Source organism: Elephantulus edwardii, unplaced genomic scaffold (assembly GCF_000299155.1).
Source record: "Elephantulus edwardii isolate Elephantulus edwardi_28Jun2011 unplaced genomic scaffold, EleEdw1.0 scaffold00001, whole genome shotgun sequence".
In the NCBI taxonomy this organism is placed as follows: domain Eukaryota; kingdom Metazoa; phylum Chordata; class Mammalia; order Macroscelidea; family Macroscelididae; genus Elephantulus; species Elephantulus edwardii.
The window spans coordinates 24774221-24799404 of NW_006399751.1; the positions used below are offsets into that span (position 1 = coordinate 24774221).

The 25184-nt window shown below is 36.1% G+C and overlaps 1 protein-coding gene across 1 annotated transcript in view; it reads left to right on the plus strand.

The window, feature by feature from the left end:
• The window catches only part of COL5A2 (collagen, type V, alpha 2), a 90744-nt gene that overhangs the window by 11813 nt on the left and 53747 nt on the right, over window positions 1-25184 (plus strand). Inside the window, exons 8-18 of the mRNA XM_006878941.1 lie at window positions 691-768; window positions 1527-1571; window positions 2704-2757; window positions 3336-3389; window positions 3855-3908; window positions 8360-8413; window positions 9678-9731; window positions 10635-10679; window positions 11137-11190; window positions 17730-17774; window positions 21030-21083. Of these exons, the coding sequence (XP_006879003.1) occupies window positions 691-768; window positions 1527-1571; window positions 2704-2757; window positions 3336-3389; window positions 3855-3908; window positions 8360-8413; window positions 9678-9731; window positions 10635-10679; window positions 11137-11190; window positions 17730-17774; window positions 21030-21083 (591 nt within the window). The remainder of the gene's footprint in view (window positions 1-690; window positions 769-1526; window positions 1572-2703; window positions 2758-3335; window positions 3390-3854; window positions 3909-8359; window positions 8414-9677; window positions 9732-10634; window positions 10680-11136; window positions 11191-17729; window positions 17775-21029; window positions 21084-25184) is intronic.

The window sequence follows — 25184 nt, forward strand, 5'->3', positions numbered from 1 at the left end:
TCTTCCTTTCTTCCTTTCTTCCTTTCTTCCTTTCTTCCTTTCTTCCTTCCTTCCTTCCTTCCTTCCTTCCTTCCTTCCTTCCTTCCTTCCTTCCTTCCTTTCTTTCTTTCTTTCTTTCTTTCTTTCTTTTCTTTCTTTCTTTCGACTGTGCCTAGGAAAATAATTTAGACTTCTTGGAACTTTTGGATTCATGAAGATGATTGTAGAAGTCTTATCAATTTTAAGTTTACTGGCTATATGTAAACAAAAAATGTAATCTGAATGTCAGAAATGGAATCTGGACTCTTATTTCTCATGTTTTGAAGGCATAGTTCTTGCTTTGTTCAGATGTTGGGCTAGCTCTAAGCATGAAAGGATATCAGATAGCGAGTTATAACCCTAAAATTGATTAGACTTGGCTAAATACTTATCAGAGTAGTCCAGTCTTTTCTCAAGTATCAGACATTGACTTTTCTAAAGCAGCATAGTTATAAACTTCTGTGGGAAAGAATGTTTGATCAAAAGCACATATAGTGAAAAACAACTTTATTTCCCCCCCAGCTGTAAAGTTTGAAAGCACAAAATATTTCTCAGAAAATATTCTTTAAGAATTCTTGAATGAATTTTAAAACTATTTTGATACATGTCTTGATATTATTAAAATAATGTCATTACATTGTTTGGGTTTCCCCCGTTACCTTGTTTTTACAGCCATTTTCAGCTCAGATGGCTGGTTTGGATGAAAAATCTGGACTTGGGAGTCAAGTCGGGCTGATGCCTGGTGCTGTGGTAAGTGTACATTTTACCGAGAACCTAAGTTCTTATGGAAGAACTACTACAAAACACATGATTGTAAATTGTCTACTCAAGAAATGGTAAATATCTTCTGAAACACACCCACTCATAGACATACATTTTAGAATTGAATTTTTGTCTTCTTCCTTTTGGTATAGTTCCATTTAATTTTTCACAATTAAACCAAGAGGGATTATGTTAATACAATTACTATACTTGAAATCTGTTTTTGAAACGAAGTCTCAAATGTAGAAATCTCAAGACCTTCAATAGTTTTGCGCTGATAATTTAGTCATTATTGCAGATGGCTTCACCAATCTGTGAATTCTCATTGATCATTTAATCTGTAAAGGCATTGTTTGTCTTGAAGCTGAATAATTAAATTAGCAGTTTCATAAAGTGCTTTCTTCCTACTAAGTTTGTTTGCTTGTTTTTTCTTCTTGGTATGTTCTGATTTAACAGAATCGCTCTTTAGGCATGCAAGTTTTCTTTTACCAAAGACAATGGGTGTGTGTAGACATATTGTTTATTTCTATCTGTGACATTGAGGGTATGTACAGGAATCATCCTGAATTTTCAAACTTGAATTTATCTGCATCACACATGAGTATAGATGGAAAGTGTGATCATCTTCAACTGTCAAAGTTTATAAAGTTGATCAACATTTTTCAAATGTTTATTTTAGCTGTCATTACTTTTACATTTTTTTTTTCATTACCATACTTTTTTCCCCCTTCTCATTTGTTTTTAAGGGTCCAGTTGGCCCAAGAGGACCACAGGGTTTACAAGGGAAGCAAGTAAGTCTTTTCATGATTAAATCATATACTGCAGCAAAAAGGGAGCATAAATTTAGTCAATGTGACACCCGGACTTTGGTTAGCCTCCAAATTGCATACCGTAGTACTTTAATAGGTTGTAGTTAACTTATTTTCACGCAGAATGATGTACAAAATAAAAAAGTTTTTTTGTGGGATTATAATTTTTGTCATCTAATTTCTTTATGTGACTTTGATACCTAAAATTCAGTTTCTGAAATAACAGATAGTTATCTTATAGCATGCTTGAATTCTCCTAGCTGGTTATGCACCAAGTCTAAGACTTTGAAATCAGATCAAAAAAGGCCATCACCTTCTTTGATATATAGTAGTATTGGCACTAGCAGTCAAAGTTATAAAACCATGAAATATTTAGAAAAGATCTTACTACTATATCAAATAACAGTAACATGATGAAGTAGATATATGTTCATTTTTAGGGTGACATGGAAAAGCACTAAAAAGTAGTATTTTAAGGAAAGAAAAGAATCCTTAATGCAATCAAAGATCCCACAGTGTCATATTGACATGTGTGGACTTTTACTTATGCCATTGTATATTTATGCCTTTGGTGACTAGAAGGGGTAATAATAGTACACAATGGTAATAATGGTATTGAAATCATGATGATGGTATACTATACTATTAAGTGAATACTCATTTTGTGCCAGCATTCTCATTTGTCTCCTAGCATTAGTTTTCTAAATATTAACAACAGCTTTATTAAGTTGATGCTCTTGATGACACAAATAGCTAAGTGCTCAACTATTATCAGAGAGAGTGACCAATCATGCCTCTGAATTGCCCCATTGCCTCTGAAGACAGGGCTGATAACCTGCTTCTATGAAGGTAATAACCTGAGACTATATAGAGCAGCTCCGTTCTGCACACATGAGGTCTGCATCATGAATGGGAATTGACCCAGGACAACCAATCACAGTATCTATTATACTGATCATGAAACAGAACATATGTAACTTGCCCCAAGCCACACACCTGGAAAGTATCAAAGCCAGCAGGATGAACAGCTATGCTACACAGTGGAAAGTGTGTTTTAGATTTCTGTTTTGCTCTGGAGTGTATATGTGTGTATATAATTTGTTCTCAATTTTAGGGCAGTGCTGGCCCCACAGGACCTCCTGGTGAACCTGGTGATCCTGGACAAATGGTAATGTCAAGTGAGCATGTAGTCCCAGTTAAATAAAGGCATTAAAATGATGCCGTGAATAATTTCCCAAGATCTCCCTTTATTTAATGGTTTCCCGTTGTGGACAGTGTTTGGTGGAGCTCCCAGTTGTAGGACAGGTTTGGAGGCAGGAGTGGCATCCACTTCCTAAACCTCATGTCTCTGGAAACTCTATGAACTTGGAGAAATGATGATAGTTATGAAAAGGCATTAGGTCTTTTGTTCATAGAGTCACTATGAGTCGACCTTGACTCGACAGCAATCAACAACAACAACATCCCTTTAGTGAAGAAAAAAAAAATCATAATCCAGTTTAAAAGATATAGACATACTATTTGTGTGTTTTCTTATATTAGAATGTTTAAATTCAGATGCTTTTAATATGAATAGTAGATAACACAACTGTGGAATTTAATTTTTTTTTTTTACTTTTGTGGTGCACCGGATCTAAGAATGCCACATAGCATTTCTCTCTGTTACTTTTAATTTAACTCCATTATATTTTGAGTTATTATGTTGGCAAATATAGGTAAATATTCTTTATATACTTTGTTTATTAGGGTCCCATTGGTGCACGTGGACCAGAGGGGCCTCCTGGGAAACCTGGTGAAGATGTAAGCTCTCCTTCAATTTGCTTTGAAGTGTTGAAGAAGCAAAGAAGTTTCAGTGTTAACATGAATATTCTTTCCTAATCCTTATTTTATTAGCCCCCCCCCAACTCTTTCAGTTTCTATTAAATTCAGGCTGAAGTGCAGAACTCAGAATGTAATTTTAAAAAATTAAAAAGTGCTGGTACTTTTGATAGTGTTACACTATTAGATATGATTTCTTTTTCTGCATCCCCTAGGTACTTTACTTTGATTTTTTTCTCTGAAATACTTAAATTGTTCTCACAATAATAATACAACCTTCCCTAGTTGAGTCACTGATGTAACCTCCAAAAATATACTGCTCTGATTGCAGTACTTCATTCTGAGGTCTTTCTTTAAAAGTTCATTTATTTGCAAATTGCTTCTGCATTAATCTAAAAAAAATGATTTTAATCTGAAGATTTTTCTTTCTTTTTTCCCCCCATACAGGGTGAATCTGGTAGAAATGGAAATCCTGGTGAAGTGGGATTTGCAGGATCTCCAGTAAGTATATACTCATCAAAATAACACCATGAAGACTTCCAAAAGCAGAAAATATTAACATAATCTATAATTAATTGTAGGCGCATACATATCAGAAAACAATATTCCTTCTGCCAGTGGACTATAGTTTGTCAGTGTTACTGCTATTTGTTAGGTGCCATCAGCTCAGTTCTGACTCAGAGACATGAAACACTGCTTGGTACTACACCATCTTCAGAATCATTGCCATGTTTGAAGCCATTGTCATAACCACCATCTCAATCCATTTTCTCGAGGGTCTTTCTCTTTTTTTGTGACCACCGATTGTACTAGGGACTAGTTCCTCGTGATGACATGTGCAAAGTATATGTGAGACAAAGTCTTGCATCTGTGCTCTAAGAAGTATGCTGGCTACATTTCTTCCAAGACAGATTTTATGTTCTTTTGTTTGTGCATGGTATATTTATTCTTATTCACCAACATCACAGTTCAAGGGCATCAGTTCTTCCACTTGTCTTCCTTATCCACTGTGCAGCTTTTACATGCATATGAGGCAATTAGAAGTGCCATGACTTGGATCAAGAGCATCTTAGTCCTCAAAGTAACATCTTTGCTTTTTGATACTCTTTTACAGAAGAATTTGCAATTGCAATATTTGTCTTGATTTCTTGATGAAAGGTGACAAGGATGTTAACTGTGGATTCAAGTAAAATTAAGCTCTTAACAACTTCAGTCTTCACTTAATCTTGAAGTTTCTCATTGCTTCAGTTTCATCAGTTCCCATTTTCTTTATGCTGAAGTGTAATCTATACTGAAATCTTTAAGCTTTATCAATGAATACTTTATATTTTCTTTACTTTTTGCAAGAGAACAGGTGGTTTAATTAGTGTTCCTACAATCCTAATGTGGAGTTCTTCCTCAGATAGTCTAGTTTTTCAGATTATGTGCTCAGCATACAGATAGAATTATTAAGGTGAACGGATAGCGCCTTGACATGTGCATGTCCTAATTTTAAATTGCTTATTCTGTTTGAATGGCTGTTTCTTGGTCTATGTGTATAAGTGTACTTGAATGTTCTGTCAGATAGTTAACTAATTCTGGTCTACTGCCTTTCGGATATACTCCAAACTGATCATTGCATTTTCAGATAAGTCACTGTTTATGACATACTTATGTTACAATATCTCAATCCTAGTTCTAATGTTTATTCTTTTTAACATTTCTGTTTTAATTGTCCCAATATCTAAGCAGATAGCTTGAAGAGAGTTTATTGACATGTATTTTATAAGCCAGGGATAATGAATTGTGGACAGAATGCCTCACTGGTTACTCCCCAGGACCTAATTGTGGCTGAAATGTCTGACAGATGTTCTGGATTCTAAAATCTAATAACAGAAGACAGTGATTGCCTGCCCTCTCACACAGATGGTTCCCTCCACACACACACGCACCTCTTCTTCTTACTATAGGAACTCTTCCTGGAAACTTGCTCCACCATAATTCGGGATGTGGGCCACTTGGCTCCACTCTGAGCTCACCTTTCTGTCTTTACTTACGCTACGGTAATAGGCCTTCCCTTAGGACGTGCTACACAGGCCATAAGGAAAATTAGAGAATAATAAGCAACAAAAAGCCTCCTCTAATATTCAAATGGAGAGCTTGGGTATCTTAGTCCACAGGGAGTTTCTCTAATGGTTTGAATCCACTAAGTGACTTTATGGGAGAAAGATGAATGCTCTCCTCCTGTGCAATTTATGGCCTTGGACATTTGATGGTGGGTCAGCTATGTGTTGGTCCTAACTCTTTGGTAGAGAGATAGAAAAAGAGTGCGAACAATCCTAATCTTAAAATGTCTTTTTATCCAACATCCCCTAAGCTGGTTTGACCTCTCCTTACATCCTTCAGTTTCCTGATGTCTTTACCATTCAGAACAGCCAACAGTACTGTATTACGCTATTTGCTTTCTGAAAACTGTTAAGATTCTGTGATTGGTTTATTTTTTAAAAAATGAATTCTGATCTGTTGAGGAGATTTAGAGAGGCCAAAGGATGATTTGGTTACAAATGGAAACCAGTTCCACATTTCTATGCTCTCTCTGTCTCTCTTTCCTTTCCTCCCCCTCCAGCCTGGGAAGTGAATGCAAAGACAGGAAGTTTAGTTATTTAGATAAATGACCATCTCAACCAATTCAGGCTAGAGCCTCCCATTAGGCTGCACTCTTGAACATACCCAGGGCCGAAACCCTCCTTGGGGAGGAAACACACCCTGCCAGCACATCACAGCTGTGCTCTGCAAGTGCGATGCTACAATGTGTGCTGAGGAGCGATGACAGTCCTGGGTCAGCAGAAGGAGATATTTTTATGAGCATAAGGACATCTGGTTCACTTTCTCCTTATAGCCTGGATATGCAATCACAAGAGAATTTCTCTTGCAGACCATAAAAAGGCTAATTAATTATTTGAAACAACATAGCCCAGTAATTCCCATGTAGGCTTAGATGGACGTGTACCAAATTTCCTGCAGATCTTAGTAAAGTTATTACAGTGGAAACAGTTAAAGAGAGGTCTCGGAATGAGAAAAAACCTCCTTAAGCAGGGCTGTGTAAACAGAATGAGCAGAATTTCATTTATACAGAAAGCACGGCCCTTAATGTGAAATGCTCTCAAACACCAAATAAAACCCTTCCTCTGCATGAGGTCATGGAGGAATTATGGCTTTGTTTTAGTATATAAGGTTCAGTTTTTTTTGTTAGTTATTAATTCATTTGGTAAATAATGAATAAATTTTGTGATGTGCAGAACACAGGTCATTTGCCATCTCTTAAGACTGTGGTGATACAAGAAAAATCCCATTAGGAAAAGTTTTAGATAAAATGATGTAAGAGTTTATAGAAATGCTAAATTACCTTCTTTATCTAGTTGTCTGTTTGAATATTATTCTTTGAATGCTCATTAAATGCCTACCATAAAACTAAGTGCCTGTATGCGTGTTGTGGTTGCTGCTAGGCACCATTGAGTCAAATACAATTCATAGCAACCAATGGACAGCTTTGAACCCTGTCCTATCCTGCACTATCCCCCCCAACACACTAGAGCGCAGTGCCACAGTCCTGTATCAATCTGTCTCACAGGAGATCGTCCTCTGCTTTATTCACCCTCCACCTTTCCATGTAAGATGTCCCTTTCTAAGGAGTAGCCCCTTCTAACAACATGCCTGAAGTATGTGGGATGAAGCTTTGCCATCCTTGCCTCTGAGGAGCTCTCTGTTTGCACTTCCCCAGGACATATCTGTTTGCTCTTTTGGAAATTAATGGAATATTCAATACTCTTCTCCAACACCACAATTCAGACATTGAGTCTTCTCTGTCATCCTTATTCATTGTATATAGGTTAATAGTATGTCAGTTTATACCAACAAGAAACTTAATCTGATTCAAAACCAAATTAATCCAGGAAATGAAAATAGACACATTTCTTATTTATTCTAAGAGAGTTTGAGGAAAAAGTGTGAAGCATTGTTGAAGAACAGTGCTAACATTTAGCTTCAATCTTCTGTTTGATTTCTGCTGTCTTCCCCTCCCTCCATTGGATGGACTTAGATGAAAGAAGTATATAAATAGTTGAAATTAAGACGCTATTTGCCAGAGGAATCAAAGCATACTTACTGTATTTCTTGACTTTCATATCTGCTGCATATGCTATTTTTGTTTTTAAAGAATTATCAATCCAAGCTTACCCTGAATACCTTGTATTAAAACATTTCCTGATCACATTTGAGTCCTATTCTTTCAATTATATCCTGTTACCAGTATTTAAAAAATCAAAAGATATTAAAAATTGGTTTGCCACAAATGTATTTCCTCTTCTACCAAATATTAAACAATATAAATGAGAATTAATTTATTTTCCCTTAAATTTATTTCCTGATTGCCTTCCCTTTATCTTAACTCAAATGTTTAACATGTTAATTTGCACGTGCTCTCTTTATTCTTGCAACTAATTGTAATACAGTGGTATCATTTGAAAATATTATCAAATCGATAATTGGTATTAATGTCTCTGTAAAAGTCAGTCTTTTAACATTTCCAATTATGTGCCTACTTTGCTAATTTTTTTATTATGTAGTTCTATTATAGAGTCTATATTCTAGTATAGATTCTCCATAGAGGAAGCTCTGGTGGCCTAGTGGTAAGAAGCTGCACTGCAATCCTGAAGGTATGCATTTCAAGGCTACCAGCTGCTCCATGGAAGAAGAATGGGCAATCCCATCCTGTGCAATTAATTGCCTCTGAAAACTTGCCAGAGGGTCAGCTATGGGTCAGTTCCAATTCTCCGTCCACAACACAACACACAGAATTCTATTTGGATAGATGAAAATATACTATTACTTTCTTTTCTTTACTGTGCTAGTGAAAATTATATTTAGGTATTTCTTATTCGTGATTCTGAAATGCCTTGCCCATTTCCTCCTAGGGTGCTCGAGGCTTTCCAGGTGCTCCTGGTCTTCCAGGCCTGAAGGGCCACCGAGTAAGTTCAATCTGTCATAATCCTCTCAGATTCTGTGGTTTACTAGTACAGTCTGGTGATAATGCTCTTAAGTATCCATTATTAATTTGTTTGTAACTGGCTGTCATTGTAATATTCACTGAGGTTATTGCAATCAAAATACTTTTCCACATTTAATTTCATTTGGCTTGTTATATAAATATATTTTGGGCTATTATTATAAACTGTACCCAGTATTTTGAGAAAGGCTATGAATGGGAATGAACAAAACACCATTATGGCCTCAACTTCAGGAGAATAGAAGATATAGTTAAGGAAAATTACTATACTGAACTTATACATATATACATATACATATACATATACATATACATATACATATATTATATATACACATACGTGCACATACATATGCTATATATATTTGTGTATATATGTGTGTGTGCGCGTGTGTATATATACTATATACACATGTATATAATTGTTGTTGCTGTTGTTATGTGCCATCGAGTTGCTTGCGACTCATAGCAACCCTATGTACAAGAGCCCTAAATGCCGTTCTATCCTGTGCCAACCTCGCTGTCTCAAACACACTCATTCCCACCACTCCACTCACAGAATGGATCCATCTCATCGAGGGTCTTCCTCTCCTTCACCTCCCCTCCACTCTCCCAAACATGATGCCCCTCTCCAAGGACCAGTCCCTCTTTGCAACATGCCTAAAGTAGGTCAGACGAAGCTTCAGAATCCTTGACTGCAAGGAACATTCTGGCTTCACCCTCTAATATACATACTAAATTACTATACTAAAAGTAGAATAAGTGACATGGTATCAGAGTACCTCAAATAATTTTCTTTTTATTATTGAAGATAGTTACTATGTTGTTTTTGTATATTGAAGAAATATACTACATTCATGTTGATACCTGATGATAACCAGCTAGTGTAAACCAAGCTGGCCTTTGTTTTGAGAAGTTGCCCTTCTCACTAAAACCCTTACTTGTATACTAGTGAATAGCTTAAAATTACATGAGCCATCCAGATGTTTTCACCAAGTAAACTATACTTTTAATTTTGTAGCTATTGATAGAAAGTTCTTTGAAATAACCAATTTTGAAGTTGAGACGCTAAAATAATAATTTTTTAAAATTTAAATATTATTAATTTCAAATAAAGAGGAATTCCTTCTTCAGTTTTAGAAGGCTTTTCTCTGTAAGCTTAGTTTTCTTTCTTTAGGCTTTGAGAATTAAAAATATTTTAGTATAAATGATATTTTTCTTCTCAGGGACACAAAGGTCTTGAAGGCCCTAAAGGTGAAGTTGGAGCAACTGGTTCCAAGGTAATTGTGTAGTATCTCAAAATAACTTCAGTATAATTCTTCCAAAATCTTTGAGGAAAGAACAGTATTTTAAAATGGCTAAATAGGCAAGTGCATTTTTTCATGGTTAAGTCAACAGTAACTGTACTATGAGTGGTGACATAACTTGACTATGTCATGAGAATAATCACCATAGCACTGGATTTTTGCCAATGTGTGGTAGGTATTGTCCCAATAGGAACATGGCCCTATGAATTCAGCTTCTGAAAATCAAACCTCTATGAGACACTTACTCTTTATACTTCTTTAATGATATCTGAGACCTTTTGAAGGTTTACTACTGCCGTTATTTAGTTCCTTTTTTAATCTTTCTATCCACTGTTTATTCAAAAAATGTGTATTTCCATAGGGGGAGAAAACATCAATAAAATGTGGACAAAGTTTTAATGGAAAGTGTCAAAAGTTTTTATAGGCAAAAAATTACTTGGTTTTAAAATTTTTTTTTGAAAAATAAAAATTTAAACTTCCTATAATAGACTTTTATGAAATATTGCAGTAATTTTAGACTTGTGATGTTTTATGGGAGCCAAAATAGATTATAAATACATTCTAATATATAATATTAGGTAACTATAAAATATTAAGAATTTATACAAGGTTACTTTTCTGATAATAGTAGTTATGAATGTGATAGTTCCATGAGTCTTGCTTAAATCAGGTTTATTTTAGACTTATTTCCACAGAAATTAAATTTCTATTGTGTTTTGAGAAAAGAACACAATATTGAGATACTTTATTAAAAGTATGCCTTTCAAATGGAAACTTTGGTAATATATCTTCAGTATAATACACACATAGAACAAAAATGATATGAGTATCAGGTATAGGTTCCTTAAGCTTTTAATGTATTTTTGTTTTGCTTAGGGTGAAGCAGGTCCTACTGGTCCAATGGGTGCTATGGGTCCTATGGTAAGTGTCAGTTTAATTCTTTTATATTTCTTTGCTGTGTGAACTAAATTAAGAGACTGTTTAAATAGAAAGACAAAAGGACCTGGAGAAATATATGTTAGCTGATGATATAATCTTCATTACTATATGATAGGCATATCATAACAAAATAATTTGGCCCTTCATATAGAAAAAGCTTATTACCTTTCATTGCTTCTTTTAACTATCAAGTAAACATTTGTTCTTTTTTCTTTAATTATTGATAAAATAAATGTAATTACAGATTTGACAAATTAAAAGCAGGTAAAGTGAAATCAGAGGTGGAAAATTCTATTATCTCTCTTCATGTGGGGTTTTTACAAATCCCAGATTATCACTAGAAATAGCCAGTATAACTTAACTTGACTGAATCATGTATTCAAACTACCTTAAAGCTGAATTTAGGTTAGTCAAGAGATATTTCTGTTCTCATCTACAGGGCCCCAGGGGAATGCCAGGAGAGAGAGGGCGCCTTGGGCCACAGGGGGCTCCAGTGAGTATACATTCTTCTATTTATAATGCTGAAAGGTGTGCTGCAAATCTTTTCTCAGCTGTGCAGTACTGGATGTTCTTTTGAAAGAAATTTAATAATATTGGAAGTCTTTTTCTTTGAAAATTTTTTTCATAAATTTATGTTTACAGAAGAGGTACAAATATTTCACAGAGAATTTCCATATATTCTTGTCCTAATTATCTTTAATGTTTACATTTTCATTACCACAGTATATATCTGCCACCTGCTTCTCCATGTTTTGGAAAAACCTTTTAAAATACACACTTAAGCCAATGTCCTAGGAGATTGAATTTTTTCATAAAACCTTAGTTTTTATATTGCCTTTCCCTTCACCCATCTTAACTGTTTATTAATTTCTCTTCTATTGTCCATGCTATCTAGTGCCTGTCACCTACACAAAATATAAAAAATAATAAGGACATACTAGCTTCTTGACTTAGTGGGAAAGCATAAAATTCACAACAAGCCTGATAGGTAGATACTATTAGCGTATCTTTCCTAAAGATGAAGGAACTGAAGCATGTGAAAGTTAAATAATTGTTTATAATCTTCCTGTACAACTAACTTATTGGTTGGATGATATGAGATGGTCACTTAGCCTTTTGATATTTGTTTTTCTTTTGAATAAGGAAGCAGGTTCTTATAGGAATTAATATATAAAAAAATCTGGTAAACTACCTTGGAATTAAAAAAATAGAAATTTTAAGATTTAAATATAAGACAAATGATTAAACAATTCTAAAATTTGGGTCTAAATGAAAAAGCTTTGTTGCTGTTTATTTTTTATTGCTATTGTAATTTTTGTTTTCTTGTATCAGATTCTTCATCTATGTATAGGAAGAACATTTGATTCTAAAATATATAGAGGGAAAATAGGTTTGAAATTAGTTTCTACTGAAACTGCTGTGTCTGTATTATACACTGGTTATAAAAGTTTGAAAATTTTTGTGCACTTTCACGAAATAATTTTCATTACTCTGGTATATTTTATATCAATAAAAATGACATCACATAGAAATTTTCTTACAAATAATGTTAAAGAAACAGAAATTTGACCTTGCTTAAATAATTAGGCAGCACTCATGTGTCTGCAGTTGGCTAGATAATTATTTTAAATACTATCAATGGCTCTCTCATAACCATGTGTGAGTTCCTGGGATTGGAGGGTTCTGAACTGTAGGCTGGGAGCCTCTTGTTGGAGCCAATCACGGCCTAGTGCACTGGCCTGGGTTTTTTCCAAATCCATTTTGGACTGAGTCTTTAGTTGATTGGAAGTTGGAGTGGCATCCCCTTCCTAAGCACCATGCATCTGGAAACTCTGTGAACTTTGATAAATGAAGATAGTTGTAGAGGGGCTTCAGGCCTTTTGTTCATAGGGTCTCTATGAGTCATGTTTGACTTGAAGGTAATCAACAGCAACAATATCAGTGGCTTATTTTATTTAGCACTGGTTTTGAAAATTAAGTATTTTTTATAGACAATTAAAAGCTAATATAGTTCAGAAGAAATGTATAACTATCTCTGGTGATTGAAGAGTAAGGAGCTGCTAACCCAAAGGCATATTGTTAGAATGCATCAGCTGCTCTGCAGGAGAGAGATGGGTACTATCCTTTCATGTGATTGACTGCCTCTGAAAATCTGTAGAGGGTCACGTATGACTAAGTTGTGACTCAAAGGTACACAACAATTATGAATATAAAGTAATACATATATTTATAAATCTCATTGCCATTGAGTTAAAACTGACTCATGGCTGACACTCCAGTGAGTTTTCAGAGGCTGCAAATCACCCTGGAAGATATTATTCATCTTTCTTCCATACAGCAGCTGGTGGATTTGAACAACCTGTCTTTCAATTGGCAGCGCAACCCCTTATTCACTATGCTCTCAGTGCTCATTTTGCTTTGAGCTACAATCAACACCTATGGCAGTAGCTGGTATGAAATCAGAAGATTGTTGTTCTGGGAAAATCTGCTTTCAAAGACCTCTTCAAAGTGCTAAAGAGTAATGATGTTAGCTTAGAGATTAAAAGGTACCTGATCCAAGGATTTTCAGTTGCTTTGTATGCACCTGAAAGTTGGGCAATGAAGAGATAGATAATATAGAAGAATTGATACCTTTGAATTGTGATGCTGGCTAAGACTATCTATTACATGGACTGAACAAACAAATATGTACTAGAGGAAATGCAACCAGCTGCATTCTAGAGGCAAGGATAGTGAAGCTTCATTTTTCATACATTGGATATGTTATCAAGAGGCACCAGTCTTTGGAAAAAAAGACATCCGGCTGGAAAAGGCAGAAGATCAGTAATAGAGTGAACCATCATCAATAAGAAGAATTGACATAGTGACTGTAACAAAAGTGGACTTGATTGAGTATGGGGCAGGGTTCTGATCTGTTGTTTGTAGTGTCATTATGAATTGTAGTGAATCAGAGGCCACCAGAACTCCCTACATATTTATAAGTCTATAATTTATTTAATGTATTTATAAATAGGGAGCTCTGATGGCCTAGTGATAAGGCATCATACTGCCAGCCCAAAGTTACACAGTTGGAGGTCACCAGCTACTCTAAGGGTGAAAGATGGTTAAATCACTGTGTGATTTGTTACCTCTGATAACCCCCTGCATGGTAAGCTCTAAGTAGGTTCTGACTACTAATGGGACATAACTACAAAAACATTTGTGTGTTTGCTTGACCATTTTTAATGAATCAAATATTCTTCTGTGTGGTTATGGGTTTTCTTAAGATTTAGCCATATTTTTCTTTTTTTTTAATTTCCTCAAAAATTCTAATATATAAATCAAAACATAGTTCATCCATTAATAATAATTCAGGAGTAAATTCCTTTCATGATGAAAGACTCGATAGTCTTATTTCCTAGTTGGTCTAGTAAGAGAATGTAGGAGTCGATGTTAAATTTCAATCAGGAATATGACGCATGTCAGAAAATGAGAGGTTGCTAACATCTATCTGAAAGAATAAAAATTTATATTCATTTCAATTTAAGATTTGTCAAATTTTATTTTTTAATTTTTGTTTTATAGTTCTCATCCCTTTAACTATATACTATGTTTAAAGGATTCTTAATATAACATTGCCATTGGAAATAAACACCATTCTGTTAAATCTTTTTAAGAGAATGACATGTTATTTCAGTTTTCTGATTTTTAGTCTCTACTATTTTATTTCTAAATTTTATTTCTGTATTTTACCATTCGGGCACACCCCCATGCTGGCAAACTCTGGGCCAGAGACCCCCAGTTCATCTGACAAGTCTGCTCAGCTGACGCCCAGTTGGGGCAAAAAGAAAGCCACAAGAGTTCAGAGCCTTCCATACTTGCCTCTCCTCAAGAAGCCAGAAAAATAAAATACAGAGATGTCGAGCCACACCTGCAGGGTATGAGCAAGTGTCTCGGGAGACTTTAACTGTGAGATGGACGCGGCCTCTGGCTTCTGGAGGAGAGGCGAGGATGGTACACTCCAGACGCTTGTGGCTTTCTTTTTTGCCTCAAGTGAGTGTTGGCAGAGCCGACTTGCCAGATGAACTGGGGGTCTGGGACCCAGAGTTTGCCAGCATGTGGGCGTGTCTGAATGGTAAAATACTGAAGGGCCCTCGGGCCTGTTTTTCAATGTTTTTGTTCAAACAATTTTCTACGTCATATAGCCCTGGTCTGTACACTTGCTGTACAGAGGTAACTTGTGGTCACTATGAAGCTGAACACTGTGACACTGATGTGTCAAATGCGATAATGGTTACCCATGGTGGACAGTGTTTGGTGGAGCTCCCCGATTAAAACAAGCTTGGAAACAGGAGTGGCATCCACTTCCGAAATAGCTTGAGTCGGAAACCCTATGAACCTGGAGAGAGGATGAAAGTCACGCAAGTGTCCAGGACTTTTGTTCATAGGGTCGCTATGAGTCACCTATGACTCAATGGCACTTAACAACAACAACATACGTTTTATAATTTTTACAGACATACTCAGAAAATATATATATTTATGGAAGTCTTTCACTTGACACTTAAAGTGATATAGAAAATGAAAATTACAAAGTAACAATTTTGGTTTAGGAAACATGTTCTTGAAAACATTTCAGTCACTAGTGTGCTTGCTATTTGAAAGTTCACTTGTGTCTTAGAGTAGGTTTTTTGGGGGAAGTAAACTCTGATCTCATTTACATGTAGGGTTTTTGTTGTTTTTGTGGGGGTTTTTTGCTGTTGGTTTTGTGTTTTTTTTTTAGTTCTGTATTTAGCAATAACAACTGAAAGTTTATGTCTGTTACCATATGCTGTAGAATCAGGACTGATTGATAGATGACCCTCCAATTGATTTTCACAAGCAGTAAATCCCATAGAACAAGATTATTCACCTTATCTTTGGAGCTGCTGGTGGATTTGAACTGCCTGCCTTTGGATTGACAGTGCAACATCTTACTGTTAAGCCACCTCTCTGAAAGTTCAGAACAGCATTTCCTACAGCTCCCTCTGTGAAAGTTTAGGAAGCAGAATTGGGCAGAGGGACAAGAGGAATCATGATGTATTTTCAACATAATTTTCAACTTATCCTATAAGGAGCTCTGGCTCACAATAACCTTTGAGTTATCCCAGTTTAAGACCATGAATCCAAGCCTTTAGACTTTTCCATTGACTAGTCTATGGATATGGATTGCCTCATGAGAAAGGGTAGACAAGACAGTGCCCTTTACCTGAGAGCAATTCCTGGTTAGAGATGCAGCTGCAAACTCTCAGCAGGCAACATTCCAGCAGCTTGCTGAATGAATGCCTGTCCAGGGAGCAGAGAACAGAACTTTGGGGCGCAAGACCATGAACATCTTTCTGAAAGGGCCAGAGAGAGTGAGCACAGCACAGCTCCTTAACACCCCAGAGCAGAATAGCCAGCCCTGTGGTGTCTCTTGATCCCCACAAACAGCAAGAGGTTCTTTTATGAGTTGCTGACTCCACACTCAACAGTTAGGGTGCCAGCAATGGGGTTTATTAGGGAAGGAGGTTGGAGCATGGGAGGCAATGAACATCACCCAACACAAGTCAAAGCTTTAGCCCAACAGTTCCAAGGCACAATTCCTCATTGATTCCAGGCTCTAATAAGTCCAGTTCAGTAGTCAAATCCACATCATCCAGCAAGGTTTTACGTCCTTCGCTCTCCAACTTCTTTCCCTAATAAACTCTATTGTTTGCCCCCTTAACTGTAAGTCTGTGAGTCAGCAGCGAATAAACAAGCTTCTGCTGCTGGGTCTCTAGAGGCATCATGGAGCTGGGCTATGGGCTCTTTATCTGCTTTCTGCTCTGGGACAGTGAGGAGCTGTGCTAGTCTTACTTCCTCTCGCCTTTACAGAGAGATGCTCATGGCTCTGTTCCTGGGCAGCTCAGAACAGCATTTCCTATGATCTTCTTCTATGCTACCTGGATCTTCTTGCTTTGAAGAATATGTTCAGTTCATCTGGACATAGCTCCTTTAGATTTCTAGTTAATCTCTTTCCCAAGGGAAAGAACACAAATATAATAGGCCAAGTTATATCTCCTACTACTGAAACTGATTTTAGGGTGTACTTTATCCCTTTCTATTAGCTATTTAATTTATGTTCACCTGCCAGTTATTATCTCTGCTGCCTGATTGGCTTACATGGTAGAGTGATTTACCTCTTACCCGTTTGTTGTTGTGTTGTTGGAACCAACCTATAGCTGACCCTCCAGTGGGTTTACAGAGACATTTAATTGCATGAGAGGAGATTGTCCATCCTTATCCTGTGGAGCAGCTAGTAGATTAGAAACATGTGCCTTTAGGATTGTAGTGTAGCTTCATACCACTAGGCCACCAGAGCGTCCTCTTACCCATTTAATTTCCCATAATCAGGAATTGCATCTCTACAAGGACCCCATAACATAACATGCATTGAGTTAGTTTTCCGTAAATGTATACATCTACCACAGATGGCAAATGCTTTATTGCAGAACATGAAGGCCTGCATTGTGATGCTTTATTTGTCCTCGCCAGTATCTTGATATGGTATATTTCCTATCAGGAATACCTGCAACCACATAGTTTGCTTGACTGCATGACACAGTCCATAGCTCCGCTTGCCTCACAGCCTAAACTTACTGTAGAGATGTTTTCCATTGAAATCTGATTGCCTTTCATGCCACTGGGTACATGGGATGAAGCTATGTTCCCAGGTGTGGTATAGACTGTCTCCTTTCATTTTGAACCTGTTTGTTTTTATCAGTTTTGGGTTTTTATTCTTTATTTTTGCTGTCAGAATTGATGTGGTCATTACTACCTTACCAACATTTTAGAAATGTTAATTTAGTATAATTATTACATCAAGGGTCGTTTACTTGCTTAATAAACCTTAGTAAATATTCAATTTTTGAAAAAACAGAAAGCATATAAATGATGAAATATTTTGTAATGAAGGTACAATTTTTATTTAAAATTTTTTTTAGGAAATGCAACCTTACCTTACAATTCATTTTCCCCCCTTTCTCTATTTAGGGGCAACGAGGTGCACATGGAATGCCTGGGAAACCTGGACCAATGGTAAGCCTTGTACTTATATCTTCATTCATTCATTTGTATATCCCTTCTTCCACTTGTAAATTCAAAAATATTTACAAAGCAGCTAATGTATTCCAGACAGCTGGAATGCAAAAGAGATAAACACATAGACCACTTCTTGACAGCTGCTAATTTATTGAGGAAAGAGATGTATCAATTGGTAGTTGTAGAATAATGATACTTCAAAGTGCTATCACAAAAGAATATAAGGTTTGAAATGTTGGAAAATGCAGTAGGAAAAGAATATAAAGAAATTTTAAAGAATAATACTTTAAGCTAAAAATGCTTTTAAGCTAAGTTTTCAAGTATAAGTAGATAAAATGGTTAAGACTGTAGCATGATCTGTAAATTAGAATTATGAAAAGACATGATGAGCTAAGAAAAATTCTAAAATCATTCATCAACTCAGTTGATTCAAAATCATAGTAAACCTATAGAAGAGAATTGTTATTGTTGTTGAGTCCCATTGAATTGGAACTGGACTCATAGCTGACCTCCAGCAGGTTTTTAGAGGTAGTCAATCACACAGGAGGAGATTGCCCATCCTTCTCCCCCAGAGCAGCTGATGAATTCGATTAACGTGCCTTTGGGTTTGCAATGCAGTTTCTCACGGCTTGACCACCAGAGCTCCAGACTCATAGCTGACCCTCCAGAGAGTTTTCAGAGGCTGTAAAGTGCCTGGGAAAAGATTACTCATCTTTCTCCCACAGAGCAGCTGGTGGATTTGAACCACTTGCCTTTGAGTTGAACCATAACTCCTTACCACCCAAGCTGTAATTCTTACAGAATCATACTGCTCAAAACAACAACCCTTTTGTTAGTAGCTAGGCTCTAACATGGTACCTTTAGAGAAATGCAAGTAGCATGACATATGGCAGGAGCTGTATCTTGAAAGGATATGTACAATGGCAGAAGGTTTTGAACTCTTTTTAATAAACAATTTTCTATGCCCTAAGTGAAAACCAACCTATAGCTGACCCTCTAGCAAGTTTTCAGAGGCAGTAAATTGCAGAAAAGGAGATTGCCCATTCTTTTCCCTCAGAGCAGCTGATAGTTTCAAGTTGTGTGCCTTAGGAATTGCAGTGCAGCTTCTAACCAGTAGGCTAGCAGAGCTACTTTATTTAATTGGAAACAATTCAGAGTTTTAATGGTAGTGTCAGGACAAAGAGGATCTTGGTAATGTGGAAGGTGAAATAAAAATGGCGAGAATTAAAGACTAAGAAATGAGTATGAATAGCATTAGAATAATCCCAAAGAAATTACAAGGGCATAAACTAAAGTTATTGTAGTGACAACATTGACTGCGTAGTGAAGAACTGTTGTTGCAGTGTGCCTTTGATGATAACTCATAGAAGCACTATTTAAAAACAAAACCAAACCCAAACCCTCCGCACACAGCGAAATCATTGGTAGAGACTTGGAACCAACTCATAGTTGACCCTCCAGTGGGCTCTCTAAGGTGGTAAATCATACCTCTGTTTTTCAAAAAGAGGATAAAATAACACTTAGAAGAGATTATTTATTCTGTACGTTACTGGGACTGATTACTAGTAAAATAGTCCTAAACAGGAGTGGCATTCAATAACTAAATAAAATGCCTCCGGAATCTATGAAGTTTGATAACTGTTGATAGTTGTAGAGGGGCTTCAGGCCTTTTGTTTATAGGGTTGCTATGAGTCATGCTCGACTTGAAGGCAATCAACAACTAAACAACAATATACTTTTAGGCCTTATTTAGCCCTTATCTGTTCCTCATTAAACCAGTGATTTTCAATGTTGCTTGTGCATTAGAATACCTTGATGCTTTCAAAGTACTAATTGCCATACCAGTTAAAATAATCTCAGAGGATAAGACCCCAAATTAATGGTTTTTCTTTGTTTTTAAGTTCCACAGTAGATTCCATAGGACCAATATTGATGACTTTTGCACTAAACCAGAAATGTTGGATTTGACAAATACAAATATATATTATGAAATTTGGTACATAGCCACATTTTTCCCCTTTAAGGATCTTGTATTAACTGAACACCAAGTTGTTGCTGAAAATAATCCCAATAGTTCATGGAACTATTTATTATATTCTTGTTAGGACTGAAAATGTTGAGTCATAAGGTAATTTTTGTCTAAGATGAATGAAAGAAAATTTTATGAGAAAGATTTCTATAAACTAGGTATTAATCAACATGGACTAATACTGAAAGACAGTGAAAGAAGATGTTAAAGGCTTTCTGTTTTTCCCTTATGTCAAAAGTAGGCAATAACAACTAAAAAACAATTCATTGCCATCAAGTCAGAACTGACTCATAGCTGACCCTCTGGAGGGCTTTCAGGGACTATAAATCTCACAGGATGATATTTCCCTTCTTTCTTTCTGAAAGTGAACTACAGTCATATTAATTATTTGGCTCAAAGATATTTTCTTGTTAACTATCAAAGGAGAATAAAACATATTCAAAACCCACTTACTCCATTGCCATTCAGGTGGAAGTAATTCATCCCTCACTCTGCAATGGGTTTCTGAGGTTGTAAATGATAAGACGGGTCATTGCCTGTCTTTCTTGCACATAGCTGCTGGCAGATTTGAGGTTCCAAAGACTCACAGTCTCCGGATTGGCAGCATAATTCCCATAACTATAGATTGAAATAATACATATGTGCTTGAAGGCCTTTTAGTAATTCAAAACTGGTGAGATTAAGATCTGTACTCAATAAAGAACCGAGATCATTTAGAATTCCACTTACTATCATTCTCTGTAAGTTCAGCCTTTAAATCAATGGCTGGAACTCTATGTTTTCAATGTGGGTTAGTGATACTTTCCATCGCTCTAGACTATCCAAATGTTCCTAAGCATAATTTTCATTTAATACACTCCTCCTCCTGGATTTTATTATAAAACATAACTTTCCAAAAGTTATCTTTATTAGTTGACTATTACGAGAAAGTACATATGTCAAGAAGCAGTTGTTTTAAACAATTTATGTTTGTGAATCACCAAATCTTACATGATACAGCTGAGAAATCTTACTAGTTTTGATAAATTTGACATGTCTTTTAGTACTATTTTATTGCAGAATTTAAAGGTACTTGTATATCACACTGTTGTCTTTTTAAAACAGAAAAGCAGATTATCCTTCTGCTATGTCTTAAAATACTGAAAGGTATCAAAGACTAAAAGGTGACCTAATTAGATATTGAATAAAAGCATACCTGATCTCTTTTCTGGTTTCTTTTGAAGGGCCCTCTTGGGATACCTGGCTCTTCTGGTTTTCCTGGAAACCCTGGAATGAAGGTAAGGTGCTAATATAGTTAACTTTACATGTCTCCTTGTGTTTCAAAGTTAAGAATACCATTTTCTTTAAAGTATGGCAACTGCTCTTAATGAGGCAAAGAGCCTAGACTGTCCTCATGGCCTATTATTATATAAAAAAATTAAAGAAAATGAAAAATTAAAATATGTAATTTTGGAAAAGTACTTTTAGTCATACAATTACAATGTCAAAGAATCTGTTGGGTTAGATGTCTAACACTAGGCAATTTCAACAGCTGCAAAGAATAACAATTTTAATCTGAAGTGGAATTCTGTCTTGGGTAGAGTTCCTGGGGATAATAGACTGGGAATGTTGTAAGCAATATTCAAAACCAAATCCATTAGCTTTGAATTGATTCCAACTCATAGTAGCAGGCTATAATCTCTACAAAAATAAACTGTTTATGCCTTTCTCCTATGGAGCAGCTGTTGAGTTCCAACTGCTACACTATATGTTATCAACTAAAAGCTTTGACCACTGCATGACCAGGACATTTCCATCAGTCAGAGATTGTGGAAAGAAGCTTTTCTCACACTGTACTGGCCTGCACTTTTACCCCCGCCCCCATCATTTCAGTCTTAGAAGGAGTGGGCTGGAAGGATGTTTGGCTCTCCACGTGGGAATGGATTAAATTTCTGCTGGGATAACTCACAATTACATTGAGTTAGAATTTGTTCTCTCAATACTTTAAATGATAAATTCTATTATTATAAAAGAATATGAATATGATATTTGCTTTGTCAGTAAATAAATTAAAAAGGATATTTTCCAAGTCTGAGTAATATAATACATTTACTTATCCCTCACGTCCAGTTCCTTCATCCTGAAAAAGGGATTTACTTGCAAGTCTCTGCCTTACAAAATGACTATGACTATGTGCAGTCACCTCACTGCTTTATTGGGGTTTTTGTTTGTTTGTTTTTTACATGGAATCACATTGAGGATTAATAGAGATAACTTGTATAATGTAGATTAATGAGTGATCCCTATGCCATGGGAACCCTATGTACAAGGGAGCTACCTCGTCCTAAACTATCCCCAAAACCTGATTAGTTGTAGGTCGGAGTATTGTGATTCATGTGGTATTTACTGGATGTTATTATTATTATTATTTATTATTATTGCTATTCTAGTTTGTTCATAAAATTCAAACACATTGGTTTCCAGAACAGATTCTTCCAATTTCTCCCACCCCTCAACCTATCAAATTGTACCACCCCTGTATTATCCCCCACTCCTGCATATCCTCATTCCTCTGCGTCCACCTTCTCCCTCCTTGTATCTTTGCACTCATTCTACATAATGTTTATATACAATATTTGCCCTACTTCACTCAGCATAATGCTCTCCAGTCCCTCCCAAGTTAGATAATAATTTACAAAATCATTTCTCCTGCATACTGCATAATATTCCATTGTGTGAATGTACCATAATTTCTCAATCTATTCATTTGTAGTTGGACATCTGGGTTGTTTCCATGTCCTTGTGATAGTGAATAATGCTGCTATGAACATTGGTGTACAAGTCTCCATTTGTGCCTCAGTTCTTATTTTTTTCAGGGTAGATTTTAAGTGGAATTAGCTGGGTCATATGTTTCTATGTTCAGCTTTTTAAAAAAAATTATTTTATTATTATTAATTTTAATGAAAACTTACAGACTTTGGGTTTCCATTCATTCATTGTTGCACTTTTCTCTCTGCCCACCCCTACATCCTATGTTCAGCTTTTTGAGGAAGCACCAAACTGCCTTCCAGAATGGTTGTACCACTTTACAATCCCGCCAACAATGTATAAGAATTCCTTTTTCACCACATCCTCTCCAACATTTATTACTTTCTGCCCTGTTAAACTCTGCCACTGTTAACTGGAGTGAGATGGTACCTCATTGTGGTTTTGATTTACATCTTTCTTATTGCCAGTGATTTGGAACATTTCTTCATTTGTCTGTTTGCCATTCAAATATCTTCCTCTGTGAAAATCCTTTCCATGTCTTTTGCCCATTTTGTAATTGGGTTATCAGTCTTTTTCTTGTGGAGGCCCGGGAGTATTCCATAAATTTTCGTTATGAAACTCTTGTCTGAAATAATATTACCAAATGTTTGATCCCAGTTGGTAGGTTTTCTTTTCACCCTGTTGGAAAATGTTTTTTGATGCACACATGGATTTAATCTTTAGAAGGTCCCATTCATCAATTTTATCCTCTTCAGATTGTGCATTTGTGGCCATATTTGGCAATCTCTTTATACCTTGGACTAGCACTTGTACGCTTGATCCCAGTTTGTCTCTTATGGTTTTGGGCTTTACTTCCAAGTCTCTGATCCATATTGAGTTGATTTATGTGTGTGGTGTGAGATGTAGATTCTGTTTCATCTTTCGGCAGGTGGAAGTCCAGTTTTTCCAGCACCATATGTTGAAGAGGTTGTCATTTCCTCATTTGATAGCGTTGGGTTTCGTGTTAAATATCAGCTGACTATAGATAGCTGAGTCTGTGTCTGGGTTTTCAACTCTGTTCCATTGATCTATGTGCCTGTCACTGTACCAGTACTATGCTGTTTTGGTTACTGCTGCTGTGTAGTAGGTTTTGAGGTCAGAGAGTGCTATGCCTCCACCCTCATTTTTGTTTCTCAGAAGTGTTTTGCTTTGGGAGGGTTTCTTGCCTCTCCAAATAATTTTGACAATTTCCCTTTCAATCACCTTGAAAAATGAATTTGGTATCTGGATTGGGATTGTGTTGAACATGTAGATTGCTTTTGGTAAGATTGTAATTTTCATGATATTGAGTCTTCTTATCCACAAACAATGCACATTTACCCATTTCTTTAGGTCTTTTATTGTGTCTTGCACAAATTCTCTATAGTTTTCTTTGTATATGTCTTTTATATCTCTATTTAGGATCACTCCCAAGGATCTCGATTTGTGCTTGTCTATTGTAAATGTTAGTGCTTTCTTGATTTTCTTCTCTGAATTCTCTTTGTTATTGCAGATGAATCCTACAGATTTTTGGATATTGACCTTATATCCTGCTGCTCTACTAAACTGGCCTACTAACTCTAACAGTCTTTGGGATTTTCTGTGTACTTTATCATAGCATCTGCATACAGTGACAGTTTGTCTCTTTGCTGATCTGGATGCTTTTTCTTTCCTTCTCTTGTTGAATTTCCCTAGCAAGCACTTCCAATACAATACTGAATAGAAGTGGTGACAGTGGGTATCCTTGTCTGGTCCCTGTTTGCAAGGAAAATGCTTTTAGTCTTTCTTGACAATGATACTGGCTCTTGGATGTGCATACTTCATTATGTTGAGGAAAGTCTCTTCTATTTTTTACTGACTTTTTTGGAAGTACATCATTGGCTACTGAAAATTACATGATAAAGCTTACACTTCTGACAAAATTACTTTTCTCAAAAATTATTTCCCTGACTTATCCACCTAGCCTATAACTCTTAGGTCTTTCTTATTGACCAGAATTTATTTATGCCGTAATGCTCTGCCAAGGTCTCTAATTCTCTGAATAAAGAATAAACTTTCGTATCAGCTCTTAGAGCTTCAGTGGTGTGGGATAATCAGGAGTTGATTGATAATACGGAGTTTTATTGATCTTGATACTGATGCATCTCCTAAGACATGTGATTTTGATTTTCCTAAAATTAGACCTAATTAAGTGTGTAGGATTTAAACAAAATGCAGAAACTCAATTAAACTTGGATTCCAAATCAACAAAGGATAATTTTTAGTATATTATAGCCAAAATATTACATGGTACAAACACTAAAATTTGTTTGTTGTTTATCTGAATTAAACCGTAATTGTTGTTTTGTACCATCAAGTCAGAACCCACCCATAGCTGACCGTCTGGAGGGTTTTCAGAGGCAGTTAACTGCATGGGAGGAGATTGTCCATCCTTCTCCCAGGGTGCAGCTGGTGAATTCAAACTCTGTACCTTAAACCTTAATTAAACATCCTGTATTTTTATTTCCTAAATCTGGACCCAACTACAACCATAGGAGGAAGGATAGGGAAATTTCGTCTCACATACTGTAGGCATGTTGTTAAGAGGGAAAAAAGGCGTTCTTGGAAAGGTA